General features: G+C 41.0%; 1 protein-coding gene across 1 annotated transcript; it reads right to left on the reverse strand.

The window, feature by feature from the left end:
* Nucleotides 1–583: 583 nt before the first annotated feature.
* LOC147634044 (uncharacterized) lies at nt 584–3,900 on the reverse strand. The gene is made up of 3 exons (XM_086805618.1): nt 3,785–3,900; nt 1,443–3,587; nt 584–1,121 (listed from the first exon to the last, which is right to left on the reverse strand). Exons 1-2 carry the CDS (start codon nt 3,898–3,900, stop codon nt 3,155–3,157), a joined length of 549 nt encoding a protein of 182 aa, XP_086661744.1. The 3' UTR covers nt 584–1,121; nt 1,443–3,154.
* Nucleotides 3,901–16,001: the final 12,101 nt, after the last annotated feature.

Consider the following 16,001-nt stretch of genomic DNA (forward strand, 5'->3'; position numbering starts at 1 on the left):
GTATTTTTATGGGATACAGTTTAGAAAGCAAAGGGTATAGACTCTATCATCCCACCACAAAGCGGATTTTGGTAAGGAGAGATGTTGCCTTTATTGAAAACTTAGTTCAACCCATGCTTTAATGTAAAAAACAACAGAACGTATGCTCATATGACATCTTTGATACACTCCTACCCTTGTACAATGCCAAGCAGCCATATGTGGAGTAAATGAATGCTCAAAAAGGTGTTGCAAATCAGCCGCTGAAAATTAGCTTGAATTTCAACCCATAGATCAACCTATTGATGAGGCAATTATGGATGATGCAATGGATGAGGAAAGGATAGCCATACAAACGCCCAAAAGTATGCCAAAATAGCTAATACACATTGTAAGACAGCAATGTCAAATTAACTACTCCCTTATCTAGCAGGACATGTGCCGATTCTCATCATACATCTTATTCTTTTGTGAATCATGCTCTCATTGCCAGTATATGCAATGAAGAGGAACCTATTTCCGTTGAGGAAACACAAGAAAATGATCATTGAATGCAAGCCATGCAAGATAGGTATAACTCAATCCTCATAAATGACACTTGGTATTTAGCAAATTTTCCTTATTAAAAAGGCCATTAGTACAAAGTGGACTTATAAGCTAAAGTGTAAAGCTGATGGTAGCGTTTATCACCTACAAGGCAAGGCTAGTTGCAAAGTATTATGCTCAAGAGAAGGGCATAGATTATGATGAGATCTTTGCACCCAAGTCTCGTATATGAAAGGGGACCGCGGAACTTTATGACTAAAAAGGTTTGTCCGCTACATTCCTGCCTCTTCCAGTTTTAGGTCTTCTTCCTCCCTTGTTTGCCTCTTCAGTGGTCTTTTAAGCATCTTCAAGCAGGTCCTATCAACATGTCCACCAACATGCTTACCTCTCTACGTAGAAGGTACAGTCCACCAGCATGTCCACCAGCATGCTTACCTCTCTACGTAGAAGGTACAGTCCACATCAAGGCTGATGGTGCTACTGAAATACTCCATCCCTCATCCATCTGGACTGTGCACAAATAGAGGTGCAGCCTGGGCCATTGAAGCTGCAATACTTGTAGTTACTCAAGCTTCCCCATTGGCATGCGTATCTCTCTACACAGAAGGTACAGCCCACATCAAGGTTAATGGTGCTACTGAAATACTCCATCCCTCATCCATCTGGACTATGCACAAACAGAGGTGCCCAGCCCATTGAAATGCAGTACTTCTAGTTACTCTAGCTTCCCCATTGAAGCTTCATGCAAGTAAACTAATATGTTGCAATGGTGAAGGTACAACTGCCGCGCAAAGACTTTGGAGAGTCCAAGCACAAAAAACACAAATTCCTGATAAGCTTTCATATCTAATAATCTACTCATTAACATCACAAATAATGACCAAAAGAAACGCAAAAGATTGGAGAATCAAGAGTACCTGAGATCAGATCTCAAAAACGGATCTCATCAAGTTGATGAACTGGATCACCAAATATTTGATCAACCTGCTCATTAATGTAGAGAATCATGCTTCCCTTAGAATCTGACACCTTCACTATCAATAGTACTTGCAAATCATAGGGGCAACACCCATCAGTATAACTTTTATAAGACCTTGAGAGGATGGGAAGATGGATACTAGTAGATGCAAGCATACCTGCTGTGAGATGAACCCATCAAATTGCTACCTTCACACCAAAACTTGGAAGAGCCCATGTCTTATGTGACCTTGCAGTTGCATGACTGGCATACAAGGTACCAAAAGGCTTGCTCTGACTTGACAAAGATTATGCATACCTTGACATTGAAGTAGGCAGGCTTTGCAGATGGGAACCAACATGCACACATTAGATACAGATGGCATGCATATTATGAGATAAATGATAAGCATATATGACATACATGGAATGCATACACATAAATGGAAGCCATGAGAGTGTGATCGGAGGTGGCATGGCCTAAGGCGATGAGTCTTATTGGGGGGGCGGGGGGGGGATAAAGGGCTGGAAAGAGAGGGGTCTTTGAGGCAGCTAAAGTTCAAATACTGTGCTAGTGGTGGAAGGAAGGTTTCTTCAGTAGCGTCCGACTCCTCCCTCTTCATGTACTAATCATGCCTCCTTGGATCTCCCCTCTCATGTGGATGGATACCACCACTACATCAATGTACAGGCTTAGGGAGGTTGATGACAGCCGAGGAGACCTTTCGAAGCTAGCATCACACTGGCCAATGCCATGGCTCTGTATGCTATCCAAAATAATCTCTAGAACTGCCAGCACCGATAGCTTGTAGGCCCCTGTTCAAATTTTTCCTTTGCATTTGTTCTACAGCTTTAATGCTTTCTCTCCTTGTCCCAGGTCAACATATGTTGAAAACATTGCATTTCATGCCACATTGTCGCACTATGTCAGACCACTGAACCCATTTTCTGCTTCCAGAATGTCCCCACATTTACTGTACATAGTCACAAGACAACAAAGACGTTTGAATCAAAGTGCTCCCTTTAGGCATCAGCATGTAATAACCGGCCAGCACTCAAAGACTGTACTTTGATTGTTTGTCCTTCCAATACGGTAGCTTCTTCCTTCTCTGCAGGAATGCAACATGTTTGAAGGGCCGTCACGAAAGGTTGCTCAGCAGGGCTTGTTCCTTCGTCTTGTATTTGTCCATAGAGCTTTAGAACTTTTGGTATAGGAGGGGGGGCCATGTTCATAGGTGTATTCATGGGTATGTTCATGGGTGGAGGGGCTACAGGCACCATTCCACCTGGCCTAAAATGAGGATAATCTTTACCTGGCCAAAACATTTTCTGCCTAGAAAACCTTCTTTCCAAATGAAAAGAAAAGATGTGATGCAGGGGCAATTGTTAGAAAGCCTGTTTTTTTACTCTTTCACAAGAAGACAAAAGCATGATCAAGCCACAACTTCTCTTGGTTCACAGTGGTCACTTCCACCTTCCAGCATGTGCATGCAGCTCCTAAGATCACCAAGCTCTTGCTCAATCAAGATCAAGCGTTCTCTCAAAGTAAAGTTCTCCTCTTCATGATGAGAAATGTGAAACTCCTTATTAACAAGGCGAACCTCTAATGGAGGTGCTCTGTTGGCATCATCCTCATCGTCAATAATGCAAAGGTACACCAAATCAAACCAGCTTAGACTGTGGTCGAAATGCTACTCCAATTGCTGAAGAGACTCTGCGTACTGGCCTTCATTTTCTTCTTCTTCTCCTTCTTGACCAACTTCTCTTCTTCTTCTTCTTCTTCTTCTTCTTCTTCCTCCTCCTCCAAGCTACCATCCCTTCTCTTGTCTCTCACTTTCATTTTGGTAAGGCCGTTCATAGATCCATAGCCATTCATCCCCACTCCGGTCCGGGAGGATGACATCTCCAGTGCTTCTACATAAGCAAGCCTCCCCCTCCCTTTCTTGATGATACAGCGTGTTTCTTGAAACTTTCCCCCTTTCTTCTTCCTCCATTTGAACCTTGCTTTGTGCTTCACAATGTCCCCCTTACAAACGTACCATTTCCTCTTTCCATTGCCACCATTGCTAGCATACGGTGTCCCATCTTGTGAACGAGGAAGGCCACTGCAGGAAGAAAATAGTTTAAGCTCTGTCAGGCGGTGCAAAATAAACCATGAAAGCAAACCTGTACAGCTACATTAACCCTCCTAGCCTGTTAACTGACACTGTGTAGATGGCTATCTAGACCTGTAAACCACATGAGTGCAGGAAGGCAAAGGATCAAATCACAAAACAAGCCAGAAGAAATCGATTGTGCACACCGAGCATGAAGAAAAAACGTATCCAAAAGAACCTCAATATACTGATAGAAGCTCGAGACAAGCGTAGAGTAAAGGGGCTTATTTAATTTTATATATATATATATATACATATACATTTTTAGGTGTATTAAGTAAATGCGTGAGGTTTTTTATAGAGAATTAGGAACTTAAATAGAAAAGACATGGGACAAGGGCTACTGGTCAAAAAAAAGAGGGAAGTGTTGGAAAACCAAACCCCACTACTAAAGCCATAATGGAAGCCTTTATTCAGTTGGATTACCAAATCTCTTGGGAACAGCCCTATTTTGTGATGGAGGAAGATAGATGGAATCTGTTATGTAAACTTTTGAATGTAGACAAGTAAAGGTTTTTGACTGGGGGTGTGCTCAGGTAGGATTTCTTGTTTAAACAGATTTGAAGTAATATATACACTCACTATTGGTCCAAAAAAAAAGCATATGGGTGGATAGAAACTATATGGGGGTCATCACTTTATTGCCTTAAACAGAGAGGATATGGGGGTCATCATTTCATTGACTTTTCAAGCATTAGTTATTACATACTAAAATGAAACCTTAGAAAAACACTCTTATCCTTGAAAATTTCACATAATATGCTTAATGGAAATGCAAAAAACATTTTGGTACCATATTGTGTAATATATAATGATATATTATATTTTATACACCCATATAGTTTTTTTAAAATTATAATGACACGTGTGTTGTGTGAGTGTGTGTGATATAAGCGTATGTTTGTATTAATGCACACACGAAGAACTAAAAAGTTTTTATGGCACGCAACACCATGAGTATTTTTGGTTACAAGTTTGGAGAATCAAATTGTCTCAAGAGATTGGGTCCTACCCAATTCAAAAAAGTCTCTATTACACCTAGGAATGTACATTCACAAGATAAAGGCACATGTGAGGGATAGCTCCAAGTTGATGAGCAAAAAGACATTCCTAGGGTTTAGGGCTTAGGGTTAGCAAGAGCTTCCCCAAAATACACCAAGTCAAAAACATATTAAAGGCTAAAAATAGCTACAACCAAGAGAGAAGGCCCACTCCTCTATCAAGTCAAAAACATATTAAAGGCTAAAAATAGCTATAACCAAGAGAGAAGGCCCACTTCCTTGATTCCGAGCTATCAATTAACAAAATAGGCATGACCAACAGCTAGCGAGAGTAGCTTGAGGGAGGCCTTCTACAACATTCATGTTTAAGTTACTTTTGTAACCCCCTTGTAATAGACAACCATTGACCTTATGTAGACAAAGAAGAAGAGCTGGGCCAAGTTTTCAAATCGAGCATAACAAACGAAGAAAAGAATTGGGTTGAGTATTCAAATCAGGTGCAGTAGAGGGAGAAACAGAGAGAGAGAGAGAGAGAGAGAGAGAGAGAGAGAGAGAGAGAGAGAGAACTCGTGGTGGTCATACAATAAAACAAAATCATGTTATTCCTTGTGTGGATAGAAAACCCTATGAGTTAAACCCTTAGTTGGTGTTCAAAAAGGTGGTGTAAAGGAACCTTAAATAAGAGGTGGTTCGAATGGGAACCAACGCAAGCATGATTATGGGCTTCATGCATGGAAACTTTCAGATTATGGACTTCATGCATGATTATAGGCTTCATGCATGGAACCTTTTGGATTTCATCTACAAAATCCTTGCCACTATTCCTATGGGAAAGTGATTTATCAACAAGATTGGCATCAACTTTGGGTTCATGTGTTGCTTCTTCGACATGGACGTCATCAATTTTTTTCCTATGTAACCTTTCATGTATGTGGCCATTATGAGCATGCATTTGTTGTGAACCAATATTTGAATGAGATATGTGGAGACTTGGGCTCTAGGACTTGCCACAAGCGAGTAAATTGAAAGGGCATAACTCCTACCTTGTAATTGTAACCCTCCTCCTACCCTTGTGAAAACTCTTATCTGTCTAATTGTGGTTAGTTCTTGATTATTATTCTAATTAATCGTGGAGTTGTTTTGGTACTTTGGACCACCTTAGTTTAGTGAATGTCAATAATGAGCTCATTGTAATAGCTTAAAGAATCTTTGATTGCACGCTAGTGGCATTAATGATAATTTCAATAATAAGCACATTATGATAGCTGAAAGAACATTTGATCGCACCCTAGTGGCATTACGGCTATGTCATTTAGACTATGATCTTTTGCATTTGAGATCGTTAAGCTCCTATGACCTTTTATGTGCTCTTAAATGAAAGGCAAATATCATCAACAGAGGTTCTTGGGCGAGGGTTTCATTCAAAGAAACTTGATGTTGTTTAAGTTCCTATGACATTTTAAGACATTAGAACCAAGCCAAGGATCATCATTGGGTGTTTTAGCTAGAGTAGAAGCACGTCTAATGAGCTGGTGGCTTAAAACGGAGAGGAGATGTCGTGCATCAGATCCTCTCCATCTTCCTTTCCATTATCGTGGGCATCATCACCCAGCCCTTGCCCCTGGTGGGTGCCATTGCGCTCATGGGCCTCAAGGCCTGCGTTCTAACCAAAACCCTAGCCTTCGCTATCCCATGGCTCATCACTCTATCCTTCTTCTTCACGCAGGGCTTGGCAATTGTATCGCATACCAGTTTGTCTATCTCTCTCCTGGCTCTTTGCCTTGCCCTTTATCCTTATCAAACAAAGAGAGGCACATTCCCCTCCACCTTATTCTCTAAGGTTTTCAAAAGTTTTTTGCAGTTTTTGCAAATGAGAGAAAAACTCAAAGAAAAAAAAAATTTTCCTTTCTTCTCACACACAATTCAAATATGCAGAGCAAACAACCATGAAAATAAAAATTGAGATAAACTTATCTCTTTCAAAACTGATTCATGTGCAAGAAGCGGACTACGCTGACTCTGATACCAATGTTACGTCTCTACATACGTTGCCATAGCCAAGGAGGGCTCTGAGCTCTAGTCACCACCCAACCATAGAGGAATGTGGATAAGTGTCCACATTGTCGGGCTTATATAGTGGCCTGCTTGCCCACACTAACTCGACTGCCCATGGTCCTCCAACAAGGGCGCCTTACCCCTAAACCCAGGACACACTCACCACATACGCTCCAGCGTGTGGACCCGTGTCCGGTCAAGCTCTGTCGCCACTCCGGGCGACTCATGCATGCCATTACATGCTAGTGACAGTAGTAAACCCATATCCTTCTAATAAAAGTGCTAAGACACATCACAAATGTGTCCCCTTCCTCACTGAGGACGAGATGGTAGACAAACTATCTAGGCTCGACAAGGAAGCAATGGAAGAAAACCTAGAAGAGGCTAGTGGCCTTATAGCTAGCACTAAGGAGATCGTGCACGACAAGCATGGAAATAGAAAAGAGGTTAAGTTCTTGACAAGATCTTGTATTGCCACATGCTGACAAGCTATATATTATTAGACCACAACCACAACACCTCCATTGTAAGAAGTTGAAAGTATGTGAAGATGACATATGAAAAACTAGTTGTAGAAAGAGAAAAGAGGAAAATGAAAAAATAGGCACTCAAAGGCTAGTAGAGCAACTTTATGATGGTAAGCTTAAAGAAGTGGAAACACATATGTAGTTATTGACTTTAAAGTATGCATCATGCCAAAGAGAGTTATAGTAGCAGAAGGTGCACTCAAAGAAATGGAAATAGATATGGAGTTGCTAACCTTAAAGTATAATCACACCAACGTATGCATCAAGCCAAAGAGAGTTGCAAGTGTGCATAGAGGAATCCACATAATTGAAGTCCAAAGATAGTTGCAAGTGTGCATAGAGGAACCCACACAATTGAAGGCCAAGATCACACGGCAAGAGACACAGATGCAAGAAAAGAGAACATAATATGAATAGAGGCCATAAACTGGAGACATAAAAGTTGAATATAATGTCAACCAAAGTGAAACAAGGTGAAGAAGACTTGTAGAATAATCGTAAGAAAATAGAGGCACTATAAAAGAATAAAGAAGCTCTAAAGCAGCAAATCAAAAACCTCAAAGGTGAAAGAGAAGAACTCAACAAAGCTGTTGCATAAGCTCTTTTCTCCCTTCACAGCAGTGAAATCCAAAAAGGTACAAAAAGTGTTGGAATTAGGGTTGCAGGAATGCACACACAACTTCAAGAAGATGAGGAAGCTTGAGCACAACACTGTAGTGTATTATTAGTGCCAAAAATAAAAGATAACCAACCCTAAAAGATAATGGGCGTATATACAATGCACGGGGGAAAAAACCTCCTAGTGAGGGAAAAAGTGCCCCGGCGGTCCTAAGTGTGTTCACACACATCACTACTATAATATGGTAACAAATCCCCCCTGGAGTGATGCGGTGAACAAGAGCTAGCACTCATGTATAGGGAAGTGTCTAGCTATGTGGACGAATCCACAAAAGGGAGTAAGCCCAAAGCTTTGCGAAAAGCTTCGAACTTTTCACGAGGCAGAGCCTTTGTGAAAAGGTCTGCAAGGTTATCCTGTGTTGGCACATAAGCCAAACTGATCTCTCCTGCAGAGAGTCTCTCCCTGACATAATGGTAGTGTACCTCAATGTGCTTCGTACGAGCATGGAACACTGGGTTCCGCGCAACTGCCAATGCGCTCTGACTGTCAGTGAAGATGGTGGTGGCAGATGGCTGCCCAACACCCAAATCAGCCATAAGGCGTCTGAGCCACACACACTCAACCGTAGCTGTGAAAGCTGCCCTGTACTCAGCTTCACAACTAGAAGTGGCCACAGTAGGCTGCTTCTTGCTCAACCATGATATGCATGAGCTTCCAAGCATGAAGCAAAAACCACTCGTGGACACGCGTGTGTCATAACAACCAGCCCAGTCAGAATCTGAAAAAACATGTAAATCTGGCGGCAATGATCCCCCCTTGGGATAAAACAACCCAAGATGCCGAGTACCACTCAAATAGCGAAAGATACGCTTCACTGCCTGCCAATGCTTAATGCCTGGGCTATGCATAAATCTGCTCACCTGTGAGACTGCAAACTGAATGTCTGGCCTCGTAATGCATACATAAATGAGGCAACCAACAGCTGTCTGATAGAGTGTGACATCAAAGTGATCTCCAGCATCATGAAGACTCAACTTCAAACCTGTCTCCATTGGAGTAGCAATAGGCTTGCAGTCTTCAAGGGCAAATCTCCGCAACAATGTTTCAATATACTTTGTCTGACACAAAGCAATACCTCCATCACACTGCTTAAATTGTATCCCCAAATAATGATGCAAATGCCCCAAATCTGACATCTCAAAAGAGGCATTCAAATCAGCCTTAAAATCAGCAATATGACTCTCATTTGGTCCTGTGAGCAGCATGTCATCGACATAGAGAGCAATGATTAGATGTACACCATCCACACGTTTAACATACAAAGTGCTTTCTGTTGGACTATTCTGAAACCCATGTGCAGTCAAATATGCATGTATTTTTTCATACCAAGCTCGTGGAGCTTGCTTTAAACCATATAAAGCCTTTTTTAACCTGCACACTTTGTTTTCCTGCCCTCTTTGAACAAAACCACGAGGCTGCGATACATACACCTCCTCATGCAAATCTCCATTTAAGAACGCAGTCTTTATGTCCAGCTGATGTACATTCCAACCATTATGAGCTGCTAATGCACAGATGCTACGAACAGTGGTCATACGACATGTGGCAGCAAAAGTCTCATCAAAATCAATGCCCTTCTCTTGAGCATAACCTTTTGCAACAAGCCTAGCCTTATGGCGATCCACTGTGCCATCAGGCTTACGCTTCAATTTGTATACCCACTTAGTGCCAATGGCCTTCTTGCCAGGGGGCAAGTCACATAAAGACCATGTACCATTCTTCATAATAGCATCGTATTCTGCTTGCATAGCAGCCATCCAATTTTCTGAACTTTGTGCCTCATCAAATGAAACAGGCTCACTTTCATCGCACATACTAGAAACAGCCAATGCATAACAATCTGACGCATAAGAGGCACCATGAGAGCCAGAACGAGTGCGACTAGACAAAGGGGCATCCAACTTGCTGTCACGCAAAGTCTGCACCAGCCATCTAGGCATATTCCTAGAGCCCTCAATCTCTTGTCTCTCATCCTCAAGTGCATCATGCACATCTGCATCAGATATAGGCTGATCTGTGCCATCATTTAAAACCTGCATAGGCTGAAAAACTGCCTCATGAGGTATTGCACTTGACTGTGCACCACTGAAAAGAGGCAACAATGTATCATAGACATCACGTGAGCTGATATCTGTCTCCTTAGTACATGAAACCAAGGGCTGAACTGCATCTTCCACAAATACAACATCACGGCTAACCAAAATGCGCTTTGTCTGTGGATGATACAAACGATAGCCTTTGCTCTCAGCACTATATCCAACAAAAATACATTTGACAGCTTTGTCATCCAATTTTCTGCGATGTTGCACAGGCACTAATGCATATGCCAGGCAACCAAAAACACGTAAATGGCCAACAGATGGCTTGCGGCTATGCCAAGCCTCATATGGAGTGACAACCTGTAATGCTTTGGTGGGACACCTGTTTAGTACATAAGTGGCACACATGACAGCCTCAAGCCAAAAACCATGTGGTAGACTTTGACTCTTAACCATACATCTTGCCATTTCCATGAGAGACCTGTTTTTTCTCTCAGCCACACCATTTTGCTGTGGTGTATACGGCACTGTACATTGGTGTTTTATCCCACGCTCAGCCAGAAATGCATTAAATTCTGAAGACATATACTCCCCCCCTCGATCTGAACGGAGGGTGCCCATCTTACTTTCTGACACATTTTCAGCCATAACCAAAAACTGTTTGAAGCACAAAAACACTTCGGACTTTGCCTTCAAAGGATATACCCATGCATGCCTGGTAAAATCATCAATGAAAGTCACGAAGTAAAGGTAGTTTCCAAATGATGGAGTTTGCATGGGACCACAAACATCACTGTGAACAAGCTGCAATCTGCGTTTAGCTCTCACTGATCCATCTTTGGGAAAGGAAGCACGCTGCATTTTACCCAATATGCAGCCCTCACAAACATGCTTGACAGGTGCCTCAAGCTTAGGCAAAGAAGACACCATTTCAGATTTCTGCAGGCGCAGCAAACTTGCAAAATTCAGATGACCAAAACGTGCATGCCACAGTTTTGCATCTGAAATAGCCTGCGTATCCATAATAGCACATGCTGAATCCTCTACACATTTGCCATCCATATTGAGCTTATACAGCCCTCGACATAGTGAACCAGATGCTACAATGATGTCACCACAAGAGAGATCATGAACAGTACATCTGTCATCCACAAATTTTACAACCAAACCTGTTTTGGCAAATGCGGAGACTGACAGCAGATTCTTTTTGATCCCTGGCACATACAATGCATCAAAAAGTGTAAAGGTGTTGCCATTTGCAACATTCAGCACAATCTGTCCAACTCCTTCAACGGGATAAGAGGAGTTATTGGCACAAGTGACAGTATTCCCTGTGGGAGCAGACTCAAGGAAAGTGAATAAACTGCGCTGCGAGGTGATATGCTTAGTGGCACCACTGTCAAAGTACCATACATCTGAATCTACTGCAGACATACATGTGTCATGCAAAGATGGGTCATAACTGCACTGCGCATTGAATGCCCATTCTGTATCTAGCACAACATTAGCAGATTCATTGTTAGAAGGAGAGGCATCTGCAACAGCCATACCAGCCTCTTTCTTCTTAGCCTCTTTCGCAGCCAGCTTAGGACACGCTTTGATGACATGATCATTTCCCTTACAGTACTTGCAAAATGTCTTCTGTTTGTCACCCTTCTTCTCATCTTTGTCTTCCTTCTTTGGTTGCGCAGCATTTGCAGATTTCTGCTTACTAGAAGAAAAGCCAGCTTTACCTTTCCCGCTTCTCTGACTAGCAACGAAAGCTTGATCTGCGACACGCATAATATTCCTGTTTTGCCTTGACTGGTCTTCTTGCAGCAAAACAGAAACTAACTCCTCAAATGATAAGGCATTGGGATTGCCTTTCATCATCAAGCGAAGAGTGGAAGCAAAACCCTGATAAGAATCTGGTAGACCATTCAAAACAGTCTGCACAAGTGAACTGTCTGACAGGATTTCATCTGCAGAAATGAGCTGCTCTTTGAAATCCTTGATCTTTGTCAAAAAGCTATCCATAGAATCACCTTCGTTCATATGCTCACTCTCCAACTGTTTTCGGAGATAAGCAACACGAGCCTCATTTCTTGCCTGATACAATGTGGCAAGTACATCCCAAGCATCCTTAGAAGTCCTGCAGGAGCGAATATGTGGGATAATGGTACGTTTGACAGACAGCGCAATCAAGGCATGAGCCTGCGCATCTCTACCATCCCAACGAATCTGCTCTGCTGAAAGTGGTGGTTCTCGAACAGCTGCTACAGCACTTGTGCCTGCACCATCATCAACAGTACCTGTTTCTCATGTGTTTGCAGCATTCCCAGCCACAATAGGACGTGCATCAATACCCTGCACAATGTTCCATAACCCCTTTGCTACCAATACATGTCGCATCATATATGCCCACAATGGATAGTTGGTGCCATCCAACTTATCCTCAGCAGCCAACATGCGGAATACATCATTGTTGTCAGCCATGGCCAATGATTGTACTACTAGATGTAAATGCTGTCTGTAAGAGGTAAACCTGTATAAAATCGACCTGTGCTATGTAGCACAGCCCAAAACAGACGAATGGGCACCTGTCCTGCAGATTTTAATCTTGACAGAAAATCTGCACAGTAGGACGATTTTGCCTGCGCAGTACTTGGAATGCAAAAACGGAGGGCGAAATGACTTCAGATCAAAATTCTGAAACGAACAAGCCCGACGGGCTTTCCCACGGCATATACTAACCTGCAGACGCTCGTGAAACCTCGTTGCAATCGGAGGAGATGAAGCGGCAGGTGCCGGTGATGCTGCCCGGGAGGAGGAAGCCTGCTCTGATACCAATTGTTGGAATTAGGGTTGCAGGAATGCACACACAACTTCAAGAAGATGAGGAAGCTTGAGCACAACACTGTAGTGTATTATTAGTGCCAAAAATAAAAGATAACCAACCCTAAAAGATAATGGGCGTATATACAATGCACGGGGGAAAAAACCTCCTAGTGAGGGAAAAAGTGCCCCGGCGGTCCTAAGTGTGTTCACACACATCACTACTATAATATGGTAACAAAAAGTAGATGGACCTGACAATTACCAACAAGTGATCCCCCATCTCTAAACAAAGCAAGTCAGAAGTGGCAGCCAAAGATACAATCGTTAAAGAAGCTCAGCTAAAGTTCAAGGCAACCACCCAGGGACATAGAGACATCGAACAAGAAGAATAAAGCTCTAATTCAAGCTAGAGGAACACGAGGTAACTATTATGGCACTCCACCATGACACTTCTCAATGAGAAGGACACAATGATTGTAAAGCTAGTTGGTGGCCCAAAAGTAATAGCCATAGGCCACTAAGCTCGATGAGTGATTGAAGCAACTCATGGAGGGAGCTTTCATAGTTAGCGCCTGTGTCTTGGCATGAACTCCACCATTGTAGATGAGAGGGAAGAAATGCCAAAATTATTTGTGCTAGCTACCCTCCCCTTTACACCTGCCATTTTTTGAAACTATCACTAACATTTTTGCTTGGTTTTAGACATAAGGCTGTCTAGATGCAAATGATACTCACAATGCTTTGTTTTACATGAGAGAACTCTATATATCAGCCCGCATGGTATTCTTAAAATCTATCATAAAATATATAAACATTTAGAGTCACTTCTTTTATTTGTGGTGTGTGATTTTCCCATTGAACTTATCAAATATCCTACACTAATAACACCTGATGATATTATTAATATAGATATATTCATGACCTCCACAAATCCACCATCTGCACCCACTTCAAGAGAACATAAAATGTCTAATTTTGAAAAAACTTACACACTCATTTTTAAAGAAAATGTGTCCGTGATGTGAGAAAAAAGGGTTAAAATGGTGATTTTAGTTATTAAACGAGTTTAAAAAGCATGAAAAAGCTCGCTTGAAAGAAAAAAGGTTTATACTTTCCAAAATACTTTTTTGTAAAATATCAAGTGAGGGTTTGGGTTCGAATCCTGTTGATTACAACACATGGTAAGGATCTTTTAGCTATAACATTTGCAACCCACTTAATGCAGAGCAATAACTTTTCAGCTAAAAGTTAATGTTTTGCATTAACTTTTAGCTGAAAAGTTAAGTTGATGTTTTAACTTAATTTAAAACATCAACTTTTTAACTAAGAGTTGATGTTTTGCATCAAGTTGATATAAAACATCAACTTTTAGGCTAAAACTTGATGTTTTGCATCAAGTTGATGCAAAACATCAACTTTTCCACAAAACTTGATGTTTTGCAAAACATCAACTTTATTACAAAACTTAATGTTTTGCATCAAGTTTCAGATGGTCTGGAGAAGAAAGTTGGAGAGTTAGAGTCGATTTTCACAAACGGTTTGATTTTGTGATTCCTTCCTCTCGCTAACATGCTTAGATGACCTATTCCACAAATTTTGAGTATCAACATAACCATGTTTCAGTGCGATTGTACATGTCATGGAGTGATTTGTAACATCAATCGCTTTTATGACGTTTGAAATTGCGTCGAAACATAGTCATGTTGGTACTCAAAATTTGTGGAATAGGTCATTTGAGCATGTTCATGTGGATGGAATCGCAAATCAGGCCATGTGTGAAAATTGAGCTTTGATCCTCCAACTTTATTCCCCGGAGCATCTTAAACTTGGTACAAAACATTAAGTTTTGTGTAGTAAAGTTGATGTTTTGCATCAACTTTGATGTAAAATATCAACATTTAGAAAAAAAGACAACCATTATGGGATTTTTTTTCTTTACTTTAAAATATTTTTAGATTTTTTATGAGAAATGTTTTATTTTTATCACCAACAAATCTGTAAAAAATCATTCCAAATAGTAAATGATAGTCGATAAAATCTCAAAAAATAGAAAAATCCTATAAATCATAGAGAATTAAAGAAAAAAATATTCCTTGGATCAGGTGACATAGGTTTAAGGCTAAGGACCTGAAAAAGACACATGGTCACAACCTTTGACTACAAATTTAAGATAAGGTCATTAAAAAGAACACATGTCCATGTATGATGACCTGTAATCCATTGGTTTTGATCCAGACATGCAAGATTGGTTTTGATTTGGAAGACCATAAGTCAATTGGTTTGCTAACCCCGAATTGTGTTCTACAACTCAATTTTAAACCTGAAGAGCTATAAGAAAATACACATGGTGGGACCATGTATGTTGGGGAGGGGAATGCATGTGAGCCTAGACTCTGCCATGTCTGTGTGCAGCAGTATGCTCTCCAACATAGGAGACCTTGAAGCTACCATCATCCTAAAAGCTTCAAGCTTCTCTCTTTCACACCAAGCTCCTCTCTACCACCATTCAAGAAGCTCCAATCTCCTTTCTTTTCTCTTTACACACAAAGATAATGTTGCCCACAAACGAAGATTGAATACCTTAGCATCCTTCACATGTCCTCCAAATAATTGTGACTAGAGTTCATTCCTACACTACCCTCCTTAGACATACCATCTCTTAGCATCCTTCGCATGTTCTCTAAATAATTGTTACTAGAGCTCATTCCTACACTACCCTTAGACATACCATCGCCTAAGTTCATGATAATGGACAAAGCTATCTGGATCAACACACGTATACTACAAATTTTTGCCACCACTACGATTTCTTCCCACTACCATATACCTATAATGAATGTATAACAAGCATTTTCTTCTTAAAAAAATGCCTACCTCGGTCAAAATTTACACCCATAGGCTATATGATGTCTCCCTCTAAATGTCCTGCTGAAACCATATTTCAAATTTTTACTCTTTTAACATGCTTAAGTTTACTCAAAGCCTCCATAGTTGCCATCTTCTACATATGTATGAATAGAATTCTACCTTTGCACACCTATGAAGATGACCTCTTTAAACTCTTAGCATTGGTTGTATATCATGCCCACTACCTCCTTATACATAATAGATCAAATAAATATGTCATGCAAACCATCAAGGTAAGCATATACTCAAGGCTTTGCTATTTGGGTCTAGAAATAGACTCAAGGATGTTTGTAAGATTTTGCATAAATTATGGAGCTCATAATGTTATGTATTCTAAT

This window comes from Cibotium barometz, chromosome 11 (assembly GCF_041138505.1).
Source record: "Cibotium barometz isolate CiBa-2024 chromosome 11, ASM4113850v1, whole genome shotgun sequence".
Taxonomy (NCBI): Eukaryota; Viridiplantae; Streptophyta; class Polypodiopsida; order Cyatheales; family Cibotiaceae; genus Cibotium; species Cibotium barometz.

What these genes read in the sequence shown, in the direction of transcription:
- LOC147634044 (XM_086805618.1), bottom strand. Translation starts at nt 3,900, where the DNA reads ATGTATATGTATATATATATATATATAAAATTAAATAAGCCCCTTTAC. An exon ending in ACGTTTTTTCTTCATGCTCG is followed by an intron (nt 3,588 to 3,784) that starts GTGTGCACAATC and finishes TTCTTCCTGCAG; the next exon opens with TGGCCTTCCTCGTTCACAAG.